The sequence below is a fragment of the Schistocerca cancellata genome, unplaced genomic scaffold, assembly GCF_023864275.1.
Source record: "Schistocerca cancellata isolate TAMUIC-IGC-003103 unplaced genomic scaffold, iqSchCanc2.1 HiC_scaffold_1148, whole genome shotgun sequence".
NCBI classification, from domain to species: domain Eukaryota; kingdom Metazoa; phylum Arthropoda; class Insecta; order Orthoptera; family Acrididae; genus Schistocerca; species Schistocerca cancellata.
Genome location: NW_026047147.1, coordinates 1,322,286 through 1,336,492, shown reverse-complemented (window position 1 = coordinate 1,336,492; position 14,207 = coordinate 1,322,286). Strand labels below are relative to the sequence as shown.

At 47.6% G+C, this 14,207-nt stretch overlaps 2 protein-coding genes across 5 annotated transcripts in view; one reads left to right on the top strand and one right to left on the bottom strand.

Moving 5' to 3' along the window:
* Window positions 1–14,207, top strand: part of LOC126159884 (uncharacterized) — a 533,313-nt gene that overhangs the window by 344,337 nt on the left and 174,769 nt on the right. The window lies entirely within an intron of this gene.
* Window positions 1–14,207, bottom strand: part of LOC126159885 (uncharacterized) — a 502,155-nt gene that overhangs the window by 455,398 nt on the left and 32,550 nt on the right. For 3 of the 4 annotated variants that reach the window (XM_049916694.1, XM_049916695.1, XM_049916697.1), the window contains one exon: window positions 8,151–9,084. In XM_049916694.1, coding sequence (XP_049772651.1) covers window positions 8,151–8,729 — 579 coding nt within the window. In that variant the 5' untranslated portion in view covers window positions 8,730–9,084. Of the gene's footprint in view, window positions 1–8,150; window positions 9,561–14,207 lie in introns of those variants that run through there. The other variant, XM_049916696.1, reaches the window with a different exon arrangement.

Below are 14,207 nucleotides of genomic sequence, written 5' to 3'. Positions count from 1 at the left end.
GTCTTGAAGGGAGGATATAAGATGAACATCAACAAAAGCAAAACGAGGATAATGGAATGTAGTCGAATTAAGTCGGGTGATGCTGAGGGTATTAGATTAGGAAATGAGACACTTGAAGTAGTAAAGGAGTTTTGCTATTTGGGGAGCAAAATAACTGATGATGGACGAAGTAGAGAGGATATAAAATGTAGACTGGCAATGGCAAGGAAAGCGTTTCTGAAGAAGAGAAGTTTGTTAACATCGAGTATAGATTTAAGTGTCAGGAAGTCATTTCTGAAAGTATTTGTATGGAGTGTAGCCATGTATGGAAGTGAAACATGGACAGTAAATAGTTTGGACAAGAAGAGAATAGAAACTTTTGAAATGTGGTGCTACAGAAGAATGCTGAAGATTAGATGGGTAGATCACATAACTAATGAGGAAGTATTGAATGGGATTGGGGAGAAGAGGAGTTTGTGGCACAACTTGACCAGAAGAAGGGATCGGTTGGTAGGACATGTTCTGAGGCATCAAGGGATCACCAATTTAGTATTGGAGGGCAGCGTGGAGGGTAAAAATCATAGGGGGAGACCAAGAGATGAATACACTAAGCAGATTCAGAAGGATGTAGGTTGCAGTAGGTACTGGGAGATGAAGAAGCTTGCACAGGATAGAGTAGCATGGAGAGCTGCATCAAACCAGTCTCAGGACTGAAGACTACAACAACAACAATGATATGGTGACGGTGTTCATCTTTAATCTGAGGCTCTTATTTGGTTTGGACGCAGCGACTAATCCTGGCGGATTGGAGGACGATGTTATTCTTGCAGCTGAGTCCTAGCATTCGCTTCATGAGTGGGTTAAAACCTTCCTTTAAAAAAGCAGCACCTGCGTTTATTTGTCCATCGTTAAGGCATTTTGTTTCCTGTTACATTGTATTGTTAGTCTTTAAGACAAATGCTTAGAAACTAATCTCTAGTATGATACGAAGGGATCTGCAAGACAACTTTGTAAGTCGGAGGTAAGTGCTATGTTATGTAGGAGAAACTGCTGTCTGAATGGTGTAGTGATCTATGTATAGTCAATAGCATAGCTACATCATATTTATAATTTCTGCTGTCATGACATTACATAGGTTTTGTTTTCAGCAAATGTAGTTATGTCAGTTATATATCACTGAAGCTAATATTACAGATAGGGAAGTGGTCATGGATGTAAATGAGGTGGGAGATGTAACAGTACGAGGTCAAATTTGACAGTGTTCTGAAATATCTAAGTCGAAACGAGGGCCAGGGAGTAAACAGTCTTCTGGCAGGATTACAGGCAGCCTCGGGAGAGTCGGCCATGGCGGAGCTCTTCCACCTATTGTGCCAGGCGTATGAGACAGGCGAAGTACCCACAGACCTTAAGAAGAATGTAATGTTATCAATTCCAAAGAAAGCAGTTGCTGATAGGTGTTAAAATTACTGAACTATCGGTTTAATAACTCGTCGTTGTAAAATAGTAACTCAAATTCTTTACAGAAGAATGAAAAAACTGGTAGACGCTGACCTCAGGGAAGATAAGATTGGATTCCCGAGAATCGGGGGAACATGCGAGGCGCAACCTGACCAAAAGGAGGTGCGGTTGGTAGGACACGTTCCGAGACATCGACAGGTAACCAATTTAGTTTTGAAGTGAAGTGTGGGTGAAAATCGTAGAGGAAGACCAGGTGGTGAATACAGTAAGGAGATTGGGATGGATGAGGGCTGCAGTATGTACTTGGAGATGAAGAGGCCTGCAAGTTATACAGTAGAATGGAGAGCTATTTTTAAAACCAGTCTTCACACTGAGGGGCGGTACAACATCTCTCTGTGTTATAACATCTTATTTTCCACTTAGTGTATTTCTTCATTGTTGATAACTGACTGTCAGAGTACCTGTGAAGATGACGTGAGGAATACATATTTATTTAAAGTAGGGGTATTTGAAGATCACAGGTTGGTGCTGAAGAATAGATTTCGTGGATCCACTGTATTTTAACCTACTCGACTTGCTTAGTGATGATTCCTGCTTGTTTGTGAAGGGGTTGACCTGCTCGTTAATTCTGCCACATGTAGAGACGTGACTGTCCCACGTGACGTCTCTGCGGCTGGCATAATATTTGCCGAATGGTGATCACCAAGCAGCGCTTGTACTTACCTGTTTCCAGCAACGTTTTTAGTAAGTTGAACACTTTGGCATGCGAAGTTCAAAAGTAGCGTTTCAAAGAGCAGCCCAGCATGCCACAACCAATGGAAGGCGCGTTCGCCGTCCACGAGAAAGCGTGCTGGCGTTGCGCCTGCCGTGTTGCGTTCAGCCTGCGTCGCTCTGCTGCTCAGTCCTGGGACCGGGTCGCCTGAGCTGTGGTTGCCGCTGAACCCGGCTCGTTCTTGTGCGATTATGTTGCTCTATTCCTTGAATAATTTTAGTCTGTCTCGAAAGCTTTCCCTGTCACTGAGAGCATGGTAACCTATAATTTGGTGTTGTTTTTTGGTCTTTCGGGTTGGGAAATCATCTTGATTTTAGCTTGCTTCTATTTTAGAGAGACTATTTTCAGTTTAATGGCTGCGATGAAGAAACGTCTGATGTGTTTGAGGCAGGTGTCTTGTGAAAGGAGTGATTTATTTTGTTATCTTCCAGTGCCTCCAGTCTCTGAGCTGCTTTCTTTCCATTTCATATTCGTCAATCTTATAAAGTAGTGGATGTTAAGCGGTATTATTCGGATTTTCGAGTATTATTTCTTCGTCGGTTTCATCGGAGTTTGGATACCACGGATAACCGTGAATGTTTTTGTAGCACTTTGAGGAACGTTTTCGAGGTCGTCAGTAATGAATGACATTCTCATCTGCTATTAAGGATGGCTGTTCACAAATGGTGTGCTATGACCTGTTGGAACTTTTTTCCAAAAACTACTGCTATTGTGGGACCTAATTCTTGTGATTACCTCGCGCATCATTTGATGGGTTCCTCTTCTTATTAGGTCATTGAAAACGTTCAAGCCAATCGTAGCATATCCATTTGGTTAGTGCCGTATGGTCTATAGAATTTCCCTACTGTTTAATTTTGTTTCTTATGTACGTCAGGAGTCTTTCTCTTTGTTATGTTATTTTCTTCTTAGGGTAGTTTTAGGTATAGCAGGTTGTATTGCTTCCACTTGTATTTGGTGATTACAATATGTTATAAGGAGTGGTTTGAATAGTTGATCCGTTAGGTTTTGTGTTAAAACGTATCAATCTGAATTTTTCGACTATCCGATTTCGTGACATTATGATCGTTTTAAGTTTTTTCCTAGTTTTTGTGGTTCACAGCATAATAAATGTGAGGTATTCGTTAGCTATGTAGTCGCCAAATTCAGTGTAGCTTCAGAATCTGGGTAGCTATGTTGTACATAGTATATGTTCTAAGATAGAAGTGCCATAGTGATTGATAAAAGGCGGCGAGTCATTTAATATCTTTCTTGTTCAATTTTTCAGCAAATATCGCAGATCTAGCACTGAGTCTCCTGTTCCTTTAGCTGGGCAGAATGGGAGTACATAATTAACGAGATCAGTTGGCAGTTCCTCGGCAGGATACATCCTTGGTTGTGTTTTATATGAAAGACTCTGAAGCATTACCTCAGCTTCTACTACGGTCTGGTTTGCGTGACAGATACAGCTATCTAGATTGATTTCTCTACCTGCTCATGAGGTATGTGCTGCGACTATAATACCAACTTATTTTTCTCTTACTATGCCTTTAGGGAGTTTGTTTTTAGAGCAGAAACCCAGTGTGTTGACTATGCAGATAGCGGCAATATCTTTCTTAGGCTTGAATGTGAAGGTTAATTCTTGTTTCCTGGTGTCTCAGGCTACGTTGGGCATAGGCCTCCTTGTCTATCAATATGGCGATATAGACGTGGATCCGTGTTCGCCAAAGAACGTAGGTTTTTAGAAACTTCCGTTATTATTTCCCTTCTTTCAAATATCATGTTGGGAAGGGCTGTAGTGAAGACTCAGAGTATGTTTTCCGTTTGATTGTTTTCGTAACACTCTTGGACGAAGACCGTGATAGTTTCATCAATGCGCTTAATGTTTTCAGTTTTGTTTGCTGAGATAGGCTGTTTTGGTCTTTCTTTGCAACTCTCATAACTATTATCAGTGTTGCAGCTCCTGCATTTTCGTGTTTCTTGTTTCGAGTATATTTTGCAATTAAAAATTGGATGTGCTCGACTCCGTTCTTCACATTTCAAATTATATCGCAGCTTTTCATGTCTTATTGGAAAATGTTGCAATATGGACGTTGCTGTTATTGAGGAGGTAGTGTTTAAATAGTCCAACCTTGTGAGGTACACAGTGCATTCTGAAATGGTGAACAAGTAGCTTGTTAGTTGGTTCTTTGTAACTATATATGACTGGAAGAAATAGCGGGGAATTTTGATTTAGTTTCCCGGTACCTTTAGGTCCCCTTCAGTTTTTTCGTTTGTTGTATCACGGTCAAAATTGGTTATCACAAAGGCGAGCGTGAGTGTGTGGGTTCTCTTTTGCTTAGTGTTTGGCGTGCAGTGTGATTTCTGTTACTGTTGCTTCAGATCGGTAAGTAACTCAAACTGTTCTCTCAGGTTTCGATATCTGATGGGTGTGTTGTGATGTTTGCAGATTTTTTTCGGATTTTTTCTGTGAACGACTTGGTGGCCCAGGCAACTGTTTTAGTGCAGGTTACAACGATTTGGCTGTTTCTTTACCACCTTCTTAGTTTATAGTTTGTAGGGTTTGCTAAAGTGCCATAAGTTGTGTTAGATGTGCTTTAATTCCAACTGCATCCAACCAGTTGTAAACCTTGTTCTTCGTGAGATGTATTTCGATGAGTGTAAACTTTTTGTAATTGGAGTATCGTGTTTGTGGCGGCTTTGTTTACTTCGGGTTTCTTGTCCGGGTTTTCGGCTAGTTCGCGTAGCGTTGCGTTTCTGGAGATCTGGTGGAGACAGAGTTCTCTACTTGAGTCTGGTGCGCTGAAAACTGTTGTTGCATATCGGAAACAGGACGATCCATAGTCCCCACGCCCTGCTTGAGAACGGTCGCAGTCAGCGTTGAGTTCTGTGCCTTTAGCCTCGGCAGATGCGAGTTGGTCGTCCCTGTCTCAAAGTGTGGCGGTTGTGCAGACTGCTGATCCCAAGTCTGAATCGCTCTGACAATGATGCATTTGACGACAGTGGCGCGAGTTACGCATGATGCACTTTGCAGGGGACATCGTCTGAGTAACATGTGTGCTGTCAAACAACTACGTACATGTAACAACAGTTCAAGCAGTTTCGGCTGCGAGAATGCTTGCCTCCAGATATATCAGAGGAAAGCCCTTAATAGGTATATCGGTTACAGAAGTTAATGCTTGATACCACACGAGTGAAAGGGTTGTAACAGGTAATTCCCTGACCACCCATATCTGCTCGCTGGTTGGCCTTTCTGAAGATCAGAACGTGACAGTAGTGGCTGTAAGCAGCGGCAGGGAGTGGCCAGTGGTGGGGCTTGCAGCCCTCTGCTGCTCCTGATTGGCTGAAAGGCCCACGTGTAGAAGGATTTCGTGGAGAGGCTCGGAGCTCGGGGAATCGAAAGCTGGCCGTCGGCGCCCGTGTGGCCGACGTGGCGCGTCGCGGGCGCTCTGGAGCGGAGTTCTGTGTCGCGGCGCACAGGGTTCTCGAGTTTCCAAACGCGTCCTCGTTTGCGCGCATCTATTACCGCCTAAGAACTTTGCTGCCGTTATCTGCGAATGTTGCATAGTAATTAGTGTGGGCGTTTACGGCGAATTGGAGCTCAGTGAAAACTCGGTGATGTTAGCTAAGTGGCAGTGGTGCAGACTGACGTGGCTGGGGTAATCGGATAGCGATAATCTCAGTCTGTTATCCAAATCTGGGAGTAATGTTTTTTGAATGACCATCTTCCTGTTGAGTTTGAACTGTGTATTTCGTACAGCCAGTCGAAAGTAATTTCCTGGACTTGGCTGTGAATGTTCCCAATACTGCGGTCGGAACTCGGGATCTTGCGTGGGGGTAAGTAGGTAGCATGAGGGCCGTTAACTACTGCCTTTCGAACGATGAGGTTCGATACTTCCCAGCGGGTTGAGGCTCGGCTGGCGACCACTGTGTCGGGCTGGCTTTACGCATGTCACGGTGGTGCAGGACACTTGCCTGGGTGGGCCGCTGAGCGCCCCCAGTGCGACCCGTGTCGGCTCTGGCCACCACCACCTAAAGAGAAGGCCGCGGCGCGCTCTTGTGGCGTCACGCAGAGTGGGCCAGGGTCGGCTTGGCGCTGCGCTGACAGAATCGAGGCGCACGGCCTGCAAATCGTCGTCAAACGGTTTTACAGAATGTGTTGAGCTGCCGGCGCCCCCCTGCGGCCAGGCGGGCTGCACCCGGCACCTGCCTCCCTCGTGGCGCTGCGGCCTCTGGTTCCACTGCGTCGAGTACGGAAATCGCGGTTAACACTGCGGACACCTAAGTGCACGATGATTGCTGTACTTTCACAATTCACGAAAATCACTCCATTTAGTACTATTTATCACAGGATTTTCATTTGGGCTGGGTACTAAATTCACACAGACACTCCTTTACTTTGCTCACTCAGGTTTTATTTGAACAAATGGGAGATCGTCTATTGATACGAATCACAACAATTTCGGCGTACTGTGTGCTTCTAGTTTAGCTACTATGGCACGTTTTCCAGGACTCACAGTACTGGCACAAGTTTATCCTTCCACAGTACTGTTTCTGTAGATACGCCTTTAAGTAATGTTCTTCCTTGCTCAAGAGTGGCACATGGAACATTAACTTTTATCATCTGCCATAGTACCCTTACAGACCTCTCGCTTAACAAATCACCATCTTGTTTCACAAACCCAATAATGCTAATCTCATATAACTATGCCATTCGACATTTTGCATTCACTTCAAGCCACATTTCACACAAGAAGTCATCTGTTACTTTATTACCATACCTGTTTGAGCCACTCTATGTAATCGAACCACTAATAAGCTCAACAAACCTATTTACACTTTCATGCACACACCACTTCAGTCACACGCCCCTCTCTTTTGATTTTATAAGTATCTGAATGTCTCTTGTCATGGTACGTGAATTACAAATCATGTAAAAGTACATCTTTCACACACACATGGAAAATTTCTTTGTTTCAGACATAATATGATATATACTAATATCATACATTAATAAAATTAACATACTGCAAAGACAGATCCTCGAATGAAAACGGAGAAAAAACGTCCTACGAACATGTGTCCAGAAATGCACCATCGCCACGGTAGATGACACTGACGAACGGGAATTCCTCCGACAACGTGCTGCGTTTTCCTTGTATATAACAAGCTGTGTGATTGACGCAGCCTATTGTATACACAAATCATTTCCCAACAATTTTAGTAAGTAGTCTCAGTGCATTAGAATAGGTAGACAGAGGCTACCACTCACAAATAAGCACACAGTTATAAATGAAGGAGACGTTAGGAAAGAGAAGTATTGGCTGTACGATATCAGATTTAATGACATTTAATATTGTCATACCAGGTAGAGTCCATTTTTATTGCTGAGCTTAATGCAGTGTAGTGTGGAGACAGTTATTTGCGAAAAATACTGAAGGAGGCTACAGCGAGGATTCTGAAAAGGGAGACTTCATTGTTTCTCCTGGTGAGATTTCTCTCGGCTGCCGAACACAGCTCTAGACCTGCAGAGATGTCGGTTGGGTTCCACCAAAGAAGTATCCTGTTCTTCAGTATGGGGAGCGTCGTTCCATTGCAAACGAAACAGACGAAGAGCACTGGTCCTTGTATATAGTACACTATCTGCGCAATTCCCTGAGCTTGGTGGAACCCAATTCTAATAATAATTCCTATTCCACTTAATATAATGGCTTTAACTGACATAAAAAGACATTGCTTTTTTGAGACAAATTTCTTGTTATCAACAATTTTGAGTTGCCGCATGGAGCACCGAGTACGTAGGTACATGTATCCAAGCAGTCCGAGACAAACCAAGTTGAATGCCACAGACACTGAAATCCCTGCAAGGACTACTATACGACTGTGGATCAGGTAATGTTTACTCGTCTTTTCCAAAGCAACAGCTGCCACACATACTATACTCCACGGTATAAACACACAGCACCTCACGACGGAATAACTGGCTTACTTCAGCAGATAGTAGCTGGTCAGGAAGCCTGAAATGGCGAACACAAGAATACATCTGGTAGCAGAATGAGTTCAGCCAGATACAGCTGAGAAGTGTGAGGGCGCTGTCTATCAGCACTGCTGTAGGTAAGTCAGGGACGCCTGCCATACGATACACGACCTCCGAACACAGGATCTGTGTTATGCACGTGATCTGAAAGGACAAGAGTATCTTTCCAGGCAAGTTGCGTAACTGGGGAAGGTACAAGTATACTCCGGCAGTCGAAAAACGGAAAATTATATTTACCAGTACAAATGAGATTTCTAGAGTCTTCAAGCTGTCTATTTTGAAATCCTTGTATTTCAAGGTGGCGTTGTTTAAACTGTTTTTGTAGTTCAGTGTTTCTTCTGTTAGCTTTTGATACAGTACACTGCTACTACTATGCAATAATGGAAATGTGAAACTAGTGAACGTACAATCATAGGAAGTCCTAAAGGAGGAAAGTCGCGACACTTTAGCAACAGAATAGCTCTGGAAACAGAGCAGATGGCGTCTGTAGTGTTCGACTGCAGACATGATTGATCGTCGGGACTATCGAAATAGCAGCGAGCATCGCGCACGGACTGTATCGGACTAAACGGGACATCCTGACAAATGCCGTACGAGTTGACCGCCATCCAGGCCAGCAGACAGAGGTTGACGTTTATCCTCTGCGTGTAGGCCAGGTAGCTGGTGACGGGTATGTGGGGCGACGACTGCACCACGTCGTCCCACAGCTGCTCGCGGCACTGCTCGCGCTGCTTCACGGCTTCCAGTGGCAGGTCTTCCAGCGGACACGTGGGGTGGTCCAGGGTGTTCACCAACAGCTGCACGCAGTCAGTGTTCACGGAGAGCGTAGTGTGGCTTCTGTCCTCCAGCTGCCACTCCTCGTCTGCAAGAAAACGACAGCAAGTAGGTGGTGGCCGTACACTGCAGGCAGCTGAATCCAGTCTTCTCTGGATCACGAGCCTGGGCGTTGTTTACCCACATTATCCAGATTCAGTTACCCAGAAGTATGTGAGGCGGCATGTCAACACAAAGTAAGAGTATTAACAAAGACAGGTATCATGTCACTATGCACGTCTACTTCATCTACAGGGTGTCCAAGAAGTCCCTGCATCGCTCTTGACGTAGTAAAAATAAGGAAGTAAATAGGTTTTATTGCATTGGAGATGGAAAGAAAACAATGTTATCAGAATTAAATTTTTGTTTCATCGCTGCAGTCTTTGAGTTCTGAATCCATGGACTAACAGTTATCTTGTAAAGGAGTGATTAGTGGACGATTCGTGGGTGCATGGACATCCGCAGAGAGGAAAACTATGTAAGGCATGATGAGACCATTTGCCTCAGTCCCCCTTGTAAAGTAGCCATGCCTGATTGAGATAAATGTCCTGTATTTCCAGGCTGTCTCAAAGACAGACCACATATTGGAAGCAATGAAAAGTGACAGGAAACGTGTATCACCCACTCTTAATCAGATGAGCAGTCTCCAATGAAAACCATTTTTTTTTTGTTGGGTTTAAGGGCGCTCAACTGCTGAAGTCATGAGCGCCCAGTCACTGTTGTTAAAGCACATGGAATCTGGTAAAACTCAAGGGGATGGAGGGGACACCAGAAGGACCTGACAAAGATGCAGACAAAATAAGTAAAACGATTAAATGTCCTTGGACAAGCCAGTTAAAGTTATAAAACGCAGAATACGAGCAGCTGCTCGAGCGTCATCAGCTAAAACATCCGGTAAAGTAGATGGCAGGGACAGGACAACACGAAATTGACTAAAACGGGGACACGACAATAAAACATGGCGCACTGTTAATACCTGACCACAAGGGCACTGCGGGGCTGGGTCACCGGAGAGCAGGTAGCGATAGCTAAACCGGCAATGCCCAATCCGCAACCTGGTCAGAAGGACCTCCTCGCGCCGAGATGGTCAGGAGGATGTTGTCCAAGCAGTTGGTAGCGGTTTCACTGCCCGGAGCTTGTTTCCTTGGAGGGATGACCAAGCATCCCACCACAACGACACAAGCCTCTTACAGACATCCCCACAAACGTCGGATGACGGGACACAATGGGAGGCTGGCCGAGGCAGGAGGACAGCAGCCTTGGCTCCAGCATCTGCAGCCTCATTCCCAGGCACTCCCACATGTCCGGGAACACACAGAAAGCTGACAGAACCACCGTTATCAGCGAAATAATGGAGGGACTGCTGTATCCGTTGAATCAAGGGATGGACCGGATAGGGAGCTCCAAGGCTCTGAAGAGCACTGAGTGAGTCAGAGCAGAGTACATATGATGAATGGTGGTGGCGGCGGGCATACTGAACGGCCTGATGGAGAGCAAAAAGCTCGGCCGTAAAGCTGGAACATTGGTCGAGGAGCCGGTATTTAAATGTGGCGGCCCCGACGACAAAGGCACAGCCGACACCATCGTCAGTTTTGGAGCCATCGGTGTAAATAAAGGTGTGACCGGCAAGTCGAGCACGAAGTTCGGCAAACCGTGAGCAATACATTGCAGCCGGAGTACCATCCTTCGGGAGTGAGCTGAGGTCGAGATAAATATGAACCGGAGCCTGGAGCCAAGGTGGTGTCGGGTTCTCACCCTCTCTGAAGGTGGTAGGGAGGGCAAAATCCAATTGTCGAAGCAGGCGACGGAAGCGGACTCCGGGGGGGGGCAGCAGGGCAGACACATACAACCCGTACTGACGGCCGAGAGAATCGGCGAAGAAGGACTTGTAAGAGGGGTGGTCGGGCATAGACGACAGCCGGCAGGCATACCGACACAGCAGTACGTCGCGCCGGTAGGTCAACGGTAACTCGGCAGCTTCAGCATAAAGACTCTCGACAGGACTAGTGTAGAAGGCTCCGGTCGCAAGACGTATCCCCCGATGGTGGATGGAGTTGAGCCGGCGTAAGAGGGACGGCCGAGCGGACGAGTAGACGAAGCTCCCATAATCCAGCTTCGATCGGACTATGGACCGATACAAGCGAAGCAAGACAGTGCGATCCACTCCCCAAGATGAACCGCTAAGAACTCTGAGGACATTAAGGGAACGTGTACAACGGGCCGCCAAATAAGAGACATGTGGAGACCAACACAGTTTCCTGTCCAACGTGAGCCCTAGAAACTTAGTTGTGTCCACGAATGGGAGAACAACGGGACCGAGATGTAAGGATGGCGGAAGGAACGCTTTATATCGCCAAAAGTTGATACAAACCGTCTTTTCTTCAGAGAACCGGAAGCCATTTGCCACGCTCCATGAGTAGAGGCTGTCTAGACAACGCTGAAGGCAGCGCTCCAGGAGGCATGTTCTCTGGGCACTGCAGTAGATCGCGAAGTCATCGACAAAGAGAGAGCCTGAGACATTAGGTGGAATGCAATCCATAATTGGATTGATCGCGATGGCAAAAAGGGCTACGCTCAAGACGGAGCCCTGAGGCACTCCGTTCTCCTGGAGGAAGACGTCGGACAATACGGAGCCCACACGTACCCTAAACTTTCGATCCGTTAAAAAGGAATCAATAAAAAGGGGCAGGCGACCGCGTAGGCCCCACCTGTGCATAGTGCGGAGGATACCTCCTCTCCAACAGGTGTCATAAGCCTTCTCCAAGTCGAACACGGCTACCGTTTGGCGCCTTCGCAAAAAGTTGTTCATGATGAATGTCGACAAGGTCACGAGGTGGTCAACAGCAGAGCGGCGGCGACGAAAGCCGCATTGGACATTAGTAAGTAGCCGTCGAGATTCAAGAATCCAGACTAACCGAGCATTAACCATGCGCTCCATCACCTTACAGACACAGCTTGTAAGAGAAATGGGGCGGTAACTAGAAGGAAGGTGTCTATCCTTCCCGGGTTTGGGTATAGGAACAACAACGGCGTCACGCCAACGCATGGGGACTTGACCTTCGGTCCAGACGCGATTGTAGGTACGGAGAAGGAAGCTTTTGCCCGCCGGAGAAAGGTGTGCCAGCATCTGAACGTGAATGTCATCCGGCCCCAGAGCAGAGGACCGGGACAGTGCAAGCGCACGTTCGAGTTCCCGCATAGTAAAGGGGGCATTATAGGTTTCCAGATTCAGCGAATGGAAGGAAGGTCGCCGAGCCTCTTCTGCCTCTTTCCTGGGAAGGAAGGCAGGATGGTAATGGGCGGAGCTTGAAATCTCCTCGAAAAAGCGGCCAAAGGCGTTGGAGACAGCCACCGGATCAACAAGGACCGCATTACCTGAGGTCAGGCCAGGTACCGAGGAGTGGGCCTTAATGCCCGACAGCCGGCGCAGGCTACCCCAAACGACGGAAGAGGGAGTAAAACTGTTAAAGGAGCCAGTGAAAGAGGCCCAACAAGCTTTTTTGCTGTCTTTGATGACTCTACGGCATTGCGCTCGGAGTCGTTTGTATTCAATACAATTCGCCAGCGTAGGACGGCGGCGAAAGGTGCGTAAAGCACGTCGTCGAGCACGGATAGCGTCCCTACAAGCCTCGTTCCACCAGGGGACGGAAACGCGACGTGAAGAAGTAGTACAAGGAATGGAACATTCGGCAGCATGGATGATAACAGCCGTGAGGTATTCGACCTGACTGTCACAACTGGGAAAATCGTGGTCCGGAAAGGTCGCCAGGGATGAGTAAAGTCCCCAGTCAGCTTTCAGTATGTTCCAGCTCGAAGGACGTGGGGATGGGGTGTGGTGCAGGAGACGAACGACACAGGGGAAGTGGTCGCTCGAATAGGTGTCAGAAAGGACATACCACTCGAACCGACGGGCAAGAGTGGTAGAACATATCGAGAGGTCCAAGTGGGAGTAGTTATGAGTGGAGTCCGAGAGGAAAGTCGGGGCGCCGGTATTGAGGCAGACAAGATTGAGATCGTTTAAGACATCTGCCAAGAGTGAGCCTCTTGGACAGGATGCAGGAGACCCCCAAAGGGGATGATGGGCATTGAAGTCGCCAAACAATAAAAACGGCGGGGGAAGCTGAACGATCAGGTGCATCATGTCACCCCGACTAACAGCAGACGACGGTGGAGTGTAGATGGTACAAACTGAAAAAGTAAAAGCAGAAAGAGTAATGCGGACAGCTATTGCTTGGAGTGGGGTGGTCAATGGGATGGGATGGTAATAGACGTCGTCCCGAATGAGCAACATGACCCCACCATGAGCTGGGACACCGTCCACAGGGGTGAGGTCATACCGCTCCGAGGTATAGTGGTTAAGGGCAATACGGTCAGTCGGGCGCAACTTGGTTTCCTGGAGTCCAAGGACGAGCGGACAGTGCAGGCGGAGGAGCAGTTGTAATTCCTCCCGATGAGATCGAATACCTCTTATGTTCCAATGAAACAACGCCATCGCTAGTCAAAAAGTCGGGGGAACGAGACGGGGGAAGGGCTGGTCACCTAGACGGCCGCGGAGGGCCAGGTTGCGAGGGAACAACGCTACAACAGACGGGAGGCAGATCCGGTTCCATCGACTGGTCGCCAGCTGCGGCCGCTGTCCCTGGTTGTGTAGGAGGGGCAGCATCATTTGCCGACGAAAGGCCAGCTGAGCGCTTGGCAGCAGAGCGTCCCGGCGAAACTGAGGACGGCCGGGAGCGGCGACTCACGGATGGAGCGTCAGTCGAAACGCGCCGGGGTGGAGAAGGGGATAGAGACTTCTTCTTAGAGGCCTTCTTGGAAGGCCGAGGAGGCACAGGGATGGTGGACTGGACCCGAAGAAGGTCCTCACACTCGGGGTCCGTTTTGGAACGCCGGACCTCGGAAGCCGGGGTCCGGAACGTTTCCCCGATGGACGCCTGAGAAGAGGATCGCTTCTCAGGTGGCGTGTGGGGAGAAGGAGGAGGAAGGGTGGCCCCTGGGGCAGAGGGGGTGGGGGCCACGGGGGGGGAGGATTTGGAAGGGAGGGATTTGGGAGGCGGAGGCAGAGCCCCATGATGGGCGGAGGAGGCGGAGGGGGGACAGGAGAGGGGTGAGGATACCTTGGAAGGAGTGGACACAACTGAGGCAAACGAAGTGGTCAATGGCACGGGATGG